The sequence below is a fragment of the Homalodisca vitripennis genome, chromosome 4, assembly GCF_021130785.1.
Source record: "Homalodisca vitripennis isolate AUS2020 chromosome 4, UT_GWSS_2.1, whole genome shotgun sequence".
Taxonomy (NCBI): Eukaryota; Metazoa; Arthropoda; class Insecta; order Hemiptera; family Cicadellidae; genus Homalodisca; species Homalodisca vitripennis.
In genome coordinates, this window is record NC_060210.1 from 186,493,818 (window position 1) to 186,509,898 (window position 16,081).

Here is a 16,081-nt window from a genome sequence, read left to right on the forward strand (position 1 = left end):
CTGAGTTCGATGATGGTGTTTGTCACTCTATGAGATTTGAGTGAACGAATATTTATACCTCAGTCAAATGGATAACCACGATGGTATCAAGGAAATACAGAACAAAAAACAGAAAATACATTTGTGAACTAACACAGTAGATCAGAGAGATTTGATTGTGTGACGTATTAACACCTACATCCTAACTATCCCAACACAAGCAGTATCATTTTATGGTGACTGTAGCATGAATTCTTTTACTATTTAAAGCCATAAAATGTTGAACCCAATTTAATGAGCTAAATTTAAACTATATTGAATTCTAAGCTAAATTTGAACTATACATGTGGAAAAATATGTCAAGAATATTATTTCATCTGTAGTCTTGAAAAGTCTTCATGAAACTTCATTTATGCATTGTAAACATGGATATGAATGGCATGTCTAACGATAGAATTTGGCTAAGCCGTCGTTAAAGCCTATAACTCTGTCAATTTGACCTTAAAAGGTTTTTGTGTTTAAGAGTAGTTTTATATATTTAGTTTTACACTGAGATGGAGTTTGAAATGCTTTTCGATAAATGTTTACCTAAAAATTACGAAGTTGTTCTACGAAATATAGATTTGTTCTTACTCCAGCTAGGGTATCTTTTTTATTTCACATAGTATAGCTTCGAATTAACAGTTACCGAAGACCTATCTATAGTTAGAATATAATTAATAGTAACACAGCTCTAAGACGCGAAATTAGAACAATATTAATTATTCAGTGATCTATCACTAACTCTCACACTTTCCATGAACCTAAGAGCTAAAATATAGAATATCTGCTTTGGAACCTAGAACCTGACAATACATTGGATTCATAAGGCATCAAAACCTCGATATGATTTGTATAAGAGTAGCTTAAAAGCTGCCTAAAATTAGTTTTGCCCATTCAATTTTTTTGGGTTAGAGAAATCAGATTTTCCACACAAGTGAGGGTTAAGAAGTTCTTTCATGCAATTAACCTTGGAATCGAAATTTGAAAGATGTCTTCTAAAACTCCGCTTGGGCAGAAGAGTTGACTGCAAAGATTGATCTATCAGCGGTTACCCGTGCAAGGACCAGCTACACAGTTTGTAACTTGATTCGGTTATTGCAGGAGTCACTAAACTCTCTCATTACAAAAAACATTGCACATTACTATCGTGGGTAATAAGAGAATAGAATACATAGCTAAACTCAAATAATATAAAACCTTTATATTTTGCTTACGAAAGAACCAATACCATTACGATGGTACTATTGCAAAAAGGACACCGTACGTTTAAACCTGATAGAAAACAGGCAATCCCTAAGGTAGAACGTCAAGCACACAAAAGATGAAGACCGCCTCTTGTGATATTAAACAAGACAACGCATTCTTTGTTGAAAGTTAATTATCAATAATGAATCATCTGGAAGGATAACAATTATTCGGGCATTTTCGGTTGAAAAATAGAACTTGGGAAAATATAACTTGTAGCGTAAAGTTTTCTAACATTTAGCGTTGGAAAGTTACCAAAAATATATATTTAGATGATTGGAATATATCCTCTTCTTCAAAATGAGCCCTGAACAATCCTTAAAAAAGATCCGAAAGGTATAAGGTTACACAATTATTACAAAATTACACACAATTTAAAAACTAATTAATAAGGCGATGGCTTTTACCCAGCATAGAAACGTAGTTTTCTATTCTTTTTATTAACATATCACGATGACAAATGGCTATAAACCTGTTGTCGTTCAAGGGATCTCAGATTTAATAATTCTTTTACGACATTGCTGAGTATATTATTTACTATCTTCACCCCACTTAAAATTTTGAATTTCGAATAGAAAAAACCAGAACTGAAACAATAACTATGGATATTTGAATAGATTTTCATGTCACTTATTAGATGTGAGAAATAACTGAGAAAGGAGAATGGTTGCGAAACTATGTGTAGCCGTTAGTAATGTAGTAGAATTCACTATAACTATCTAAACAAGGAAGATTTAGCTGTTATCTTATAGTGGGTGTAAATTTGGCTTACTACTTATTTATAACTGTGCTCTTATCACACAAAAAGTATCCTTCCTTATCTCCATAACTAAATTGGTTTCTTTCCGCTACCAAACAAAGCGATTAAACTACATATAAAATTGTTTCTAATGTTAAGAATCTTAGGAACATGTCAGCCTGTTTGATTTGGATTTGTGTTCCTACATTGGCAGTTCTGCTGATATTTTACAGTTTGACCGATGTTTCTAAACCCGATGTCGACGGTGTAATCGCATCAACAATCTGGAGTACCAACACATTTGGCGCCAGAGCAGCACCAACATTACAGCTGGTATTCATTGTAAGTTTATTGACATTGCAAAATAAAAAATAACATTTTAAATTCCTTAAATAATTTTTTATAACTTGCCACTAATAACATTTTCTTGAATAGAGAGTATCAATTTGATATAACTGATAATTTTCAAGATTGATTACTGATATCATTGGATCATTTATCTACCCAGTTAGTCCATATTACTCCCTGAATGAATAGTAATTTAATCAGTATATTACACTTTTACAGTTCACCCGTCACGGAAGCAGAGGTCCAACATTTACCTACCCGAGTTGCCCTTATCATCCCCTAAATACCAACCATTGGCCTAATGGCTGGATGGCGCTCACTGCCGTAAGTATGTTAACATTAAACAATAATATATAATCGTTATTTACATATACTTTATTTATATTATTTACTATAATCGCGATCGAGCAACACGTTTCAATTATAGGTGATATTGGATTTCAAAATTGTCTGTACTTTCTTACTGACCAAAGATAATTGATTCATTCATGGGAACCATAGAGGATAAGGATTGAAATATTTCTTTGAAATCATGAGTCTATGAAACTCTGCTAACCTTAACAAACTAAATTTTAAGTACTGCAGTACGGTATATAATTTCAAAACCTGTTTCTTAACAATAAATTAAAATAATAATAACAATTAAGACATTTACTTATGTTCTGTTTACTTTAGTTAAAAAAGAAACAGTCTAATATCAGCGATTCATAGAGTTTGCTAACTCGTAGTGAGCGAGTTTTCTACACATAATTCAAATATGCTGGAAGTGTTGAATCAATTTGAATGTTGAGTTTACCACCAATCCACCTTCCTCTTACGTGCAGCATCTAAAATCTGATACTGACACTTGAATCTGATTTGAATCCTGAAATCTAGAATTATTTTCGTACGAAGGGATCCAAAAAATAGAAGAAGAAAAAAGTTCAAAACGAACTCTTTTCATACTTTTGACATAAGAGACACCTAACTATAAATGTAGCGCAATCTGTGTGAAAAAGTATTCTCATTGCCTCATCTGTCTGATAATGGCTCTATCCGTCTAATAAATACTATAGGTAAGTTTGTATTTTTATCTTACCTGTTGGGGTTAAGTGGTGAAGAGGACTGTATAGTATCGATTGACTTTTTTCAGAGAGGTCATGTCCAAATGTACAAATTAGGGTTGAAGTTCCGCGCCTTGTACAACGGCTTTCTGGACCGCATATATCATCCGAAGGACTTCCAAGCCAACAGCACTCTGTTTGCACGGACTATGATAAGCGCTGGTCAGTTCCTGGCGGGGTTGTTCCCTTCTCATGGTTATCAGTTGTGGAACAAATATCTGCCCTGGCAACCTGTGCCGGTATATCCTACTTACAAAGATTACCAAAAGGTTGGTATAACTGATCATTAAATAATTTACTAGTATATTCACTTGCCGTAGTAAACTCTACGGTATAAACCTTTTTTATTGTACTGAAGATTGTAATTTTATTTTGAACTTGCAGATTTCTTACTTCAAGTTTTTCAGACTATGTAACGTACTAGAGATATCAAGTAAACATTCATATAGGAAGTTTAATTATTGAAAGTGAAGGTCTGACTTAAATAATAATAATTGTTTAACAAAAACATTATTGATAGTTTTGTAACATATTCATATAAAAACATTTTAAGAAACCAAAATTTAGCTTCTGGAATACCATTATTGAGTAATTCATAAGACATAAAAATTATCGAAATAGACAATTTTAAATAGAACGGAAAAATATATAGGTTACGAAAAGTAATATGGCTCTAACCAAAAAGAGTAAGGAACGAAACTTATATCAAATCTCTGCACATACGGATGCATTAAAAAAGTTTTAGATTCGTTATATACAAAGCTATTGAAATTGCTTCATTAGCAAAATTTGAGATGGTAAATTACAATTCATACTTTCAATATATATCTTTATTTAAGTTTGTGTAAGATGAAAATATTTAAAAAAGTCTGTACATAGTTAGTTTTCAGAATTCTGGAAAAAAGATACATAATTAATTTTGTATTGTAATCTATTATTTCAACTTATCATATCACTTATTAAACTGTATTATATTTTTCAGATCGCTTATGCCTTGCTGACTACGAAGTGTCCTAGATTTCATGAAGCCTGGAACAAGTCTGTGGCAAAATTTTTTCTCAAATATAGGAAAAATATTACGGATCTGCTAGAATACGCAAAACCTTTCACAAAAATAGAGTTTGATGAGTCTTTTAATGACACTGAGTCGTCTTGGATGACAATGTACACGATGTGGGAGTCTTTCTTTCCGATAGTAAGTTGAATACGAATCATATAACCTGAGAAAAAGTAAATTCGCTTTATTTAGAAACACATTCATGCTGGTTCCAATAAGGATCATAAGGGTGGTAAGAATGTCTGGGGGGAGGGTAGAATATGAGTTGAAGGAAGCTACCATGTGAAACGCTAAAAGTGTATCTGAAATCTCAATTTATATAGTAATAACTAAAAAAAACCAGATTGGTATACGGTTATGCTAATACAGTACTTTCTAGTTCATAACAATGTAACAACTTGGAGAAAGTACGCCAACCTCATGTTGTAACAGGCTTCGCTGAGGTCGCATGCACAATTCAAAATCTATAGGACATTTAATTCTCTGAATATCCTGCGGACAAATATAACAGACAAGCATATAAAAAGAATTTATCCTATAAATGAAGCACCATAGAAATGATCATTGATGTTTCATTCAAAATTTGAAGTTTGCATATGAAATTCTACCCCGAAATATGACGTATCTGTCTGTACTTCCGCACAATATCTCAAAACGATTTGGCAGATAGACTTTGAATTTTGCATTAAACTTCATTTGTATGTAAGCAACACTGGTGTGAGATTGTGATGAATGTATCATTTCGTGGGATTTTGCTGAGGGTTGGCAAATATTTTTGCATCGGTCTTATGGGTAACAATTTATGGCAAATGGAAAATAGCAGAATAAAAAAAATAAAACATACCAAATCACATAACATTTTAATGTGTATTTTAAACAACGTAATCTTTTGGACTTATGTCAACTGACGCATGTCACTGAACACCTCCTAAACAGCTGGACCGATTTAAATGACATTTTTTGTGTGTCTTCAGGCGAGTTAGTGAATGGTTTAGATTTAAATGTTTAAGAAGTTAAAAATTAAATTTAGAAGGCTAAAGATAAAAGTTTTCAAAGTGCCTGCATATTATGCACTGCAATTACGAGTGAGTTAAGCATGTTAAATAGCCAAACAATATTTTAAGGCGCTAAGTTATGATGTATGTTTGCCTTTAAAATAAATGTCTGTTAGAACTTAAAGCTTCAATGCTAGACCACCTTATACTCATAATAAAGTACATGTAAGTGTAGCATGCGTCTTTTTATAATTTTGATGTGGTTCGCAGGGCGGCTCAACGTATAAAAAAATTAAAACCGTCCTTAATGCATTTTATAAATATGACCTATAATGAACATCATAAAGTAATTTTAATTATTTATTACAAGTTATTTGAATTATTGTGTGTTTGTAAAATGAATTGATTTTTTGTCATGTCGCAAAAAAGAATTATACTTTTGATAAACTTACTCTAAACTATCACAAATCCTAATCATAATAATATTATAAATGTGAAAGTGTCTGTTTGTTTTGCTTTCACGCATAATATTCAACCGATTGCGCTGAAATTTTGATGAGCATTCTTATAGTCCCTGGAATACCTATTCCTTACCTATTATTATTTAAAAAATCCCTTATTTTGAGTTTTAGGAGGGTCAAAATATTTCTCCCCTTTTCCAAAAAGTTTTATTCAATAAAAACACAATAGAAACAAGGCTAACTGAACTATGGCACTAGACTTACCTTAGACTGGTTTAAACTACAGTGGCTATAAGTATACAGTTTTTGACAGGTTTACCTGATCGCGACAGCATGGCTCAACTATGGCGTAGAAAACGCCGACTATTTTTTTCAGATCAGAAGTACTCACCTACACGCAGAGTAAAATATAAGAGCCATTAGCAATTTTGCATATTATTTAAAGCTGTTAACCGTGGACACTAACATAATATACGCGTATATCTAAGATAAGCTTACTTCCATTCCTGAACTGTACTGAACCGCACCATGCATTATATCACTAATTTCTATTGTCTTCAGATTAAGGATTCTTCCACAATTTAATTTAAAAAAGTTTAAATCTTATCGAAATCGTCCGACAAATTAAAAAATAATTAAGAAATGCTCGAGGGAAATTCAAATGTTATAAAAAACCTGTTTCACTCTTCGACATCAGCGTGCCAAAACACTATCCTTTAAACGTAAATCTAAAATTGACCAGGAGACTGTAATAGCTTTCAATTATCTCAGGAGGGTTTAGAATTTCTCAAAAAAAAAAAAAAAAAAAAAAAAAAAAAAAAAAAAAAAAAAAAAAAAAAAAAACGTGAATATAGTGTCCTGTTTTTCAACAGTGAATTACGTGTGAAGCCGCGGGCAATTGCTAGTTGTGCATTGAATCTCAATGAATCAGCTTAATGAAAATACATATGAACATGTATATAACAAAATGTCTCAAAAAGAATTCATGTTCCTTGTTAAATAAATAAGAATGAGTTCTAAGATGATGCATGTCCAACCGTAGAATTCGTCTGAGCGTTATAGAAGCCAACACAAATCCAATCACTATGCCAACGAAGCCAATCACTATGCCAACACAATTTCTCTATTATCTGCCGAGATGTGTTTCCAACACTTTTCTATATAATGCTAGCCTATATGTCCCAGGACACCTCGAAAATGAAATAACCTATAGACTAGACATTTCGGATTGAACATGTTCGGGCAGAATAAGGCTTAAAAGGCTTCCTATCTTATGCTAAAAAAGAAAAAGAAAGAAAAAAATACTCAAAGCCTGTTAAGCGATACATGTGACGTACCCCTACCTTTTACGTTAACACGTTCATACTTATTAAATATTTAAAAGATATAATGCGTTATCACTTTAACCTCATAAATGATACAACATGATCATTTGTGATTTCTGTTTATCTAACACAGAATAAAACTGCTACGCAAGAGGTTTATTGGATTACTACAGTGTTTTAATAGACAATTTAAAATTGTACATTGTGAAATAATAATTTAAGTCGATATCCAAATGACGGAAGGTCCTGACTGCTGATCGACTTTCAATATTTTTCACATCGAACATTTTACTTAAAATGAATGTAGTGAGCACAAAGTATTAACAATAGCCTTTATTCTCCATCAGATTGAAGAAGGAATTCCGCTACCCAGTTGGATGGACGAAGTCTATCAGCGAAACATGACTTTCTTGACCAGCAAAGCGATGCGGGCTGCTTCTGTGGGCTCTGACACACAGATACGATATATAGAAGGTGAGCACTTATTATAACCTGTCAAAACCGAGAATCATGTGTTTTTATCTTCTGAAGTACACGTTTTATTATGAGATAATTTATGAACCGTGGTATGTTCTTGTATTTTGATGTAGTAGTAATAAACTTGTATATATTATTTATCTTATTCTCAATATAAAAGTTACGTGTACTATTCAAATGGTATTCAATAAACTAACTGATGACATTACATTGCTTTGTTGAACGTGGTGTATAAAACAGTGTTTTCAACTTAGATTCAGCTCGTTGAAAAAAGTGTACTAAACACCCCCCATCTGATTTTCATCGGAAAGGTTACATGAGATATTTATCTTCGAATTTAACATTATTAACAGTGTAAAAACGTACATAATTTAAAGAAAAGTTCTTTACTGTGATACATTGTACTAGCTTCGAAGCGTTTTCGTTTTATACTCTAAGAACAAACATTAATCTAATTTATACGCAATAGCAACGCATCTTTTTAAGATATAACTACTCTGAATTTTATATAACGATTTATATCCCTTAGAGAAGGCTAAAGTACTATGGTGAAGTAAAGTATTAATTGTTTAATCACTTCAAGAGTGATTTAATATTTGAATTAATTAGTTGAAGCTAGTTTGTTTAGCCTCAGCAGACAAACGGAGGTAAAGACACCTCTTATGGAGCCCCCGGAGATCTAAATCAACCAACTTTAGTAAAGCGTCCTTGAGTTTCATGCCTTAAGAACAATGCAAGCTTGAGTAAGCTGTGGAAGATTCACGGTTTAATTATATTTAATATGCTTTTAAACACTAATGGTTTTTGTGAAGTACTTTAAAAATAAAATGTGAAATCAGGATCAGTAATAATTATCAATATGACAAATCTATAAATACGTTTCAGTAACCTATTAATAATGGTTTTAGTCACACAATTATGGGAGATTTTAATATATTATTAATAAGTAAACAGACATTATTTAAGAGTTTTTGATACTTGTAGTGGTTATTCAGAAAAAATCTAGAGATAATCTGCCATAATTTTGTAGTCAAGAGAAAGGGCATGAAAGATTTTGAAGGTAAACATTATTATTATGGGGTAAAGCTTAAGGTAATTTCAATAAAATGGCTCTTAAGCGCTTAACACAAAAATAAATTCCACCGATCACTGTTTTAAAATATATTACATTAAAATTCACTTCGACACTTCTCTGAGAGACAAACATGGGTATTAATTAAATTAAATTTGCTATGGTTTCCACCTCTGCAAAAGAAAAAAAGTGAGGCTCTTAGCATAAAAGATTATCTAGAATTTAAACTGAGATCTTCGAATGAGAGGTGATTTAACGTTTTTAAACCTTCCTTTTCCCATATTTGATTCCTCGATATGAGTACTTACTTTTTGACATAACATTAGAAAGATTATTAAGTGAAAACTATAAAAAACCATACAATTTGGAAGTATACATTAACATTAATTAAATTAAACAGGAGTTTACACATGGTACATATATAACTGTCGTGTTTGTACACTGTGTTCAAACTCCTTTTTATTTTATTGTAGTCTAAAATTATCTGTACCTAAATTGAATCACATGCAGGGATCCAGGTCATTCTCTGTAATGGGTACAAAAGTTATGTAAACCCATAGTATTATTGGTCACCAATAATTATAAAATCGCTTTCGTAAATTTATATGCTTAATGTATTATTTGAAAATAAGAGTGAGCATTGAGTTTAGTATTTTTAAACCGAACAGTCATAATTTCTTCTTGAACTGGGCTTTTCTCTTTTTTATTGGGCAGATAAGTTCAATAATATATAGAAAATTCGTAAAAACTTTCACCGCTATGATGCATTTTGTACCGAAGATCTAATCTTTTGCCAACTCAGTATTGGATTGATTGTTATATAGATATTTCCCCTATAAGAAAGAAACTATAAAAAAAGACCTATACCTATCACTTTAAATCACGTTTGTTATTATATAATGCTATAGCTATCAATATAAAAGACTTTTAAATTGCAGGTGTATATTTTAAGGAAATTATGAATCTGATGAGCGCGAAGATCAAGGGTACCCTACGCCCAAACAGGAAGATGTTCTACTTCTCCGGGCATGATTTCACCCTCTTGGGGTTACAAGGAGTCCTGGGATTGACATACGATCCAACTGGCCACCTGGACGCAAGGACGGGATCTGCCTTAATATTCGAGCTCCACAAAGATCTGCAAACTGAGAAGTTTTACGTTGAGGTTAGAAACTTACATAGTATGAAGTATTTTCTTCTTTCAGATATTCACCTCTTACAGAGAGGGTTAAAGACTATCCTTGTAACGTTTTAGTTTATTTTGTTACATTGCAGTTAGAAAATGAAAGTTTATGTTAAGGTTTACTATTTGGTGTGTTAATATTAATTTTTTACACAAATCAATTAAAAATATTAAAATACTAATATAAGTATTCCGATGTACTATTTCAAACGACCGGCTAAGCTTTCAAACGGTCGATAGTAGTCTACCATAAAAGGATTAATAATTATAAGTATGTTTATTGTTATTACAATAAGATACCGGCGTCAAGTATTAGGAATTGTGTATGTTTATGCGTAAAGTGTTGGAGTATGTTCTGTGTAGTTCGAGTACTATCTGTGATTGATATTAATATAAGAAAATACTGCTAATAGTTCAATTAACGTGATATCTACGGCTGTAAACGACTATAGTCTGTTTTAAAGGATAAGGCTGACTAAGCTTCCTTCATCAATCTAGACATACCAGACATTAATAGTGCCAAACTGGACATACTTGACATTAATAGTGCCAAACTGGACAAACCAGATATTATTAGTGCTTATACTTGGACATAAAAGATTTTATTAGTGCCACACCTGGACATAATAGATATTAATAATGCCAAACTGGACATACCAGTAATTAATAGTGCCAAAACCAGGCATACCCGTCATTAATAGTGCCAAACTGGACATGCCATATATAATTATTGCTGCACATAGACATAACAGATATTAATAGTGCAAAACCGGACATACCTGTCATTAATAGTGCCAAAACTGGACATACTAGATATTAATAGTGCCAAAAATGGACATACTAGTCATTAATAGTGCCAAAACTGGACATAAAGATATTATTAATGCCACACCTGGACATAATAGATATTAATAGTGCCAAACTGGACATACCATGTTTTAGGAGAATTCGAAATAACTTGACAAACGACTAACTCTGAAGAACTGCCCGGCCGATTTCCCTGGCATTCGTTTTAAATTATAGGAAAGAGACCTTGGTATTTTAGTATTTCACTTCTCGAGTGTGATTGAAATGGCTTAAATTTCGCCATCATTAACAGCTTCGTTCTCAATCATCGTTAAGAGAGATAAATACACGTAGGTATTTCAATGTATAATATTCGATGAAATAGCCTTAGTACAACAACATATATGAAAACTAATTTAGGGTGTTTAAAACGCTCATTGGAAATTTTAAGATTTTGATCCATGGACCAAGAAAAGCCATAAAATAAAAGTAAACTATACTCTATCTGTTGTTCGATTATTTCATCAATGAATCCGATCTTTTTGTTTAAAAATAATATTCTAAAACTAACCAAAGAGCATTTGTTATGTAGAGGGGATTTAAAACAATTTTATTGTTATTACATGTTTTATTTTTGAACTGTTATATTATTGCGGAGAAACTTGAGACTGGAGTTTAAAATTATAAATCCATTTAAATTATTCTCTCGTTTCTCAGCGAATCAGTCAGTGCACTTCTATCATAAATTTAGATTTTCTCTTCATGTTCCAGGTATTGTATATAGACGGGTCTTCTCCAGACAAGGAGCCTTTAGAGATCAACATCCCGGGCTGTGACTCTCCCTGTGACTTTTATCTGCTGTTGAACAAAACTGAGAAATACACCAACATCACAGATTGGAAGAGGGAGTGTCAAATTATAGACAACTAAGGAATTCAATGTTTTGTTTAAATTACAAACAGACTCATGTTTAACTAACTTTATAATATAAAAATAATAAAATTAATATAATTCTACACTAGTACTGTTTTATGTTCAATTATCTTTAAGTGATAAAATGCTAACTGAATTAATATTATATTTTATAGTTAACGTATTCAATATTTATTATATATAATCACATTTGCAAAAATGTTTAAATGAGATCGTAATGAATTAGATCATTATAATTGAGCTGATCAGACAATATCGATTAGTTCTGGTATTGCATTTTTTTTCAATAGTTCTTACTATTTGTTCAAAGAAATATTGTTTATTCTAACTGAATTTGTAAAATATAGCTTAGACAGAATGAACCAATACAAGTATAATAATAATTATTACATCTTTAAAATAATATAGCATGAACTGTAAAATTCTGTATATATTTCTAAAAACATTTATACAAGTATGAAATAGTTGTAACAGATGAATTACACTAAAAAACTTTAATATTCATATGTCTATATTTATTCCCGGGTTTTATAAGTGCATAATTCTTAAAAGGTTTTATAACTCTCAAAAGTCACATAAAACCTCATAAAAAGTCATAATTTAAACAAAGAGAAGAAAATTTTTATAACAAACACAAATACATTTGGTTGCTAATTAATCATATATTCTAAATGACGCCATCCATAACGATACGATAAAAAGGATGTAAAAGAGCACGAGATACAACACATTGTTCTTACGGGAAAAAACATAAGGTAATTACACCACAGCCGGCTACTAATGCTCTGTGCTGGCCAAATTATAATTATTATATATCTATTGTATGATTTTATAATTTTCAGAACACGTTTTTTAACAGCAACAGATAATCTGAATTGTGTTAGTTAACATGATGTGATTCTAGTAATTATGGGTATTCTATATACTAGTAACATATATAATATAAATATATTATATATAGACCCTATATATATTATATAAGTATATTATACATATTTACACATAATTTCAATAAACATTGAATCCCAAAAAAAATACTTGGTCCGCCGGGATTCGAATCCGGATCTCTCACTTGCCGGGTGAATGTGCTACCATTACACCGCAGAGCCCTTACATTTTACGATTCAATTATTCTATATTTGGAAGTACCTGTCACATATGCGTTTAAAAAACTAAAGTAACATGTGATCGGAAGACCTGTCAAATGACTTTTATTTATATTGATTAAATTTGCATAAATGGCAATAGCCGAATTTAATATTTCAATAAACATTGAATCACTAAAAGGCCTTGTTGCCTTTCTTAGAAATCAATAGAGAATTTTTTTCCAGAAAATAAGGAAATCTTTAGGTGCACTAAGTCGAAATAGGAGGATATCTAATGGGTGAAGAATATGGAATAACGTCTTTATCACGGATAATATGTGTATTATCTTCACATACTTACAATCAACCGTGTTTAACACGGAATTAATTTTAAATAAGAATAAACTAATCATCTGCAGATCCTTAAAGTGGTGACTTTGAGTCTCTTTATCTAATTGAGTGATGGTTATATCACTATTATTAGTGTCTGCGATCGGCTTTTAAGCGTCTCAAGAAAAAAAATATCTGAGAAAAACCTAAGTGCAGGTATAGATAGAATTTTAGGAAAAGTTCCTACATTAAGGAAAACCCAGATTGGGTTCTTATACACTTTGGTTCTCAGCTCCTAGATTATTTTTAACAGATTATTGTTTCTTTTTAAAATTCCCTCAGTATGACAGTCGCTATTTTGCGAAACAATCAATGTAAGATATTTATAGCTTTGGAATTATAGGGCAACGTTATTTCGAAGAAGGGGTGTATTGTGTTCATCATGAGGTACACTTCCAACATGACGAGTATATTGTTTGACAATGCTCAAATACCTTTTAAAATATGTTACGTTTACTACCTATACCATAAATCTCAGTATTGAAAAGCCAATCCAAATCTAGTTGCGAGAAGAAAGATACAAAATGATACAAAATTGTACAGTGGTAAAAATAAGACGGAAATGATTTATACCCTCATGCTACATAAAACTGGTTTAATATCGCGGAAAATTAAGCTGTAAACAAATATAACTTCAATGTGCATTGGTGAGTCAGAAAGAAGATAACGATATGTTATAATGGTGATAACAATAATTTATCTGTCTTGTAGATTATCCATTCAAATAACCAATTGAAGATAGTAACTCTAAAACTAAGACCTTATGGCTTATCGATCACAACATTTAGGTAGATCTTCGTTGTTGTTCATTACACAAGAAATTATTATTTGGCTCTTGAAAACCTTCAGAATGTGCAATAAATACTTGAAACATCGCAACCTCTGAAATATTGGAGGCTCTCAAAATGTAGGTATTTAGTCTCAAAATCTCCAGGCATCAAGGAAGCTCTGGTATCTTTCGGCCTCAGGAGCTGCCGGCCTATTATAAAAATCTTACTTTCCATACTGTACATAAGTGTTAAGGAAAAAAATTAAAGAAAACGAGTTTCGCCCTTTTTTGTCCATAAAATTATTAGCTGAAGAAATGTATAACTTATGAATGTTAGACCCTTTAGATATTCCGCAGGCTTTTAGAGTAACATTGTACGATGTTACTCTAATTGCATGAATAGGGCTATCTTATAGTACAGCCACCTTGAGAAGGATAGTAAGTAATATTCCAGCTACCTTGAACATAGGGAGGCTAATTCTCTACCAGGCAGAGTTGGACGAGGAGGACTCTCCCCTGATTCTACGCTATCTACTTTGAGAGAAGGGAGACTAGCTTCCAGGCTTCACCAGTCGGGTTCGAAGAGGAAGACTACTATGAGGCTAGTGGGGACTATTCCAGCTACTTTGAAAGAAGGGTGCCTAGCTCTCTTCCCAGCTATATCAATCAAAGTTTAAAGAAGAGGGCTTTCCCATGAGGGTGGATAGTGAGCACGCCAGCTACCTTGATGAAGTGGGGCTCTCTCTTTCATACTATACCAGCCAAATAGGGAAGGGAGGTGCTCTCCCGTGAGGAAGGATAGTGGGAACTACTCCAGCTACTTTGAAATAAGGGAGACTTGATGTCTTCCAGGCTCTACTGGAAGGATAGTAAGCGGTACGCCAGGTAACTTGAAAGGAACCTCCCTCACTTCCAGGCTTTCAAAAAATTGTTTACAAAGGTAACGCCATTTTTCTAACAATAATCTTTTGAAGTAAATTATATCCGCCGGTAGAGTTACCTCTACCTCAACATCACGATATCTGATGTGTGTGATGTATACCACTCGCACTAATGGTTATTATTACATATTGTTATTTGCCGTAGCCAGTTTATGATCTTGTGGAAGGTATAAACTAGTCACAAGATAACCCTTGTGCTGAATGTAACATTAACAGTATGCACGACTGGCCAGGAGAAGGGCTGGTATTGAATTCCAATACTATCTGGCTTAATTATAGAGTAAGGCATTAAAAAAGGAAAGAATATTATGTGGTTTGCTTATTATCATGAAACTTTGATAAAGTCTGAAAAGTAATGAAAACTATGTTATACATCTTCAACTTATTTGCAACTCTTTGCTGAAAAACAAAACTCAATAGAGCTGGTTTTGTTTGAAACTTTAAGTTGATGAATGTTATCCTTTCTAATGTGTGTGGTAGAAATCATGTTCTCGAGGTATCTGTAAAAATGTTGAATCGTACTGTTTAATCCCTCTTTTCACCCACTTATACAAAAGACTAATTCCGCAGGCTTTGCAACTTTCCATCTGTTATCACTATGGTTGAATAAATTCAGTTTTTTAATTAACGCCAATAAATCTAAAAATCATTCAAAAAGTTTCAAGAAATATGTTGATTTATAAAGTACATATTTTGTATAAGACATAACGCCTTGTTAGACAACTATACGTACTTTTACTTGACAAGGAGAATTTTTTTACAAACAACTAATCTGGCAGGCGATAAAGTTTTAAGTTGATTCAAACGTTAAGTTTGACTAAAGTAACCATATTATAAGAATAGTAAATGTTAGGTTAGAAATAATAGTTGTAAGATAAACAATAAAAATTGCAAAACCGTTATTTGTATTTAAAAAGATCAGGCAATTCGGATTTTTAAAATGTTGTTTTTATTTTTTCAAAGAATCTTGCCATGGTGCAATTTCGGCGGAATAGAGAACCGTGCTTCTAGGGGACAAACTACAATTTTTATCTTGAAATAAATTCTATTATTAACGTTTTCTCATCGTTAAACGTGTTCTTGTCTTAATATCTCTAACCTTTAACATGTGGCTGGTGTTATCTCCCTTCTTTGTTGTACCGTGTTTATTA

General features: G+C 32.1%; 1 protein-coding gene across 1 annotated transcript; it reads left to right on the forward strand.

Moving 5' to 3' along the window:
• Window positions 1-466: 466 nt before the first annotated feature.
• Window positions 467-12,233, forward strand: LOC124361537 (prostatic acid phosphatase-like). Its single transcript, XM_046815601.1, has 7 exons — window positions 467-2,347; window positions 2,573-2,677; window positions 3,486-3,725; window positions 4,439-4,651; window positions 7,642-7,768; window positions 9,782-10,008; window positions 11,584-12,233. The coding sequence occupies exons 1-7, from the start codon at window positions 2,177-2,179 to the stop codon at window positions 11,740-11,742; spliced, it is 1,242 nt and encodes a 413-aa protein (XP_046671557.1). The 5' UTR covers window positions 467-2,176; the 3' UTR covers window positions 11,743-12,233.
• Window positions 12,234-16,081: the final 3,848 nt, after the last annotated feature.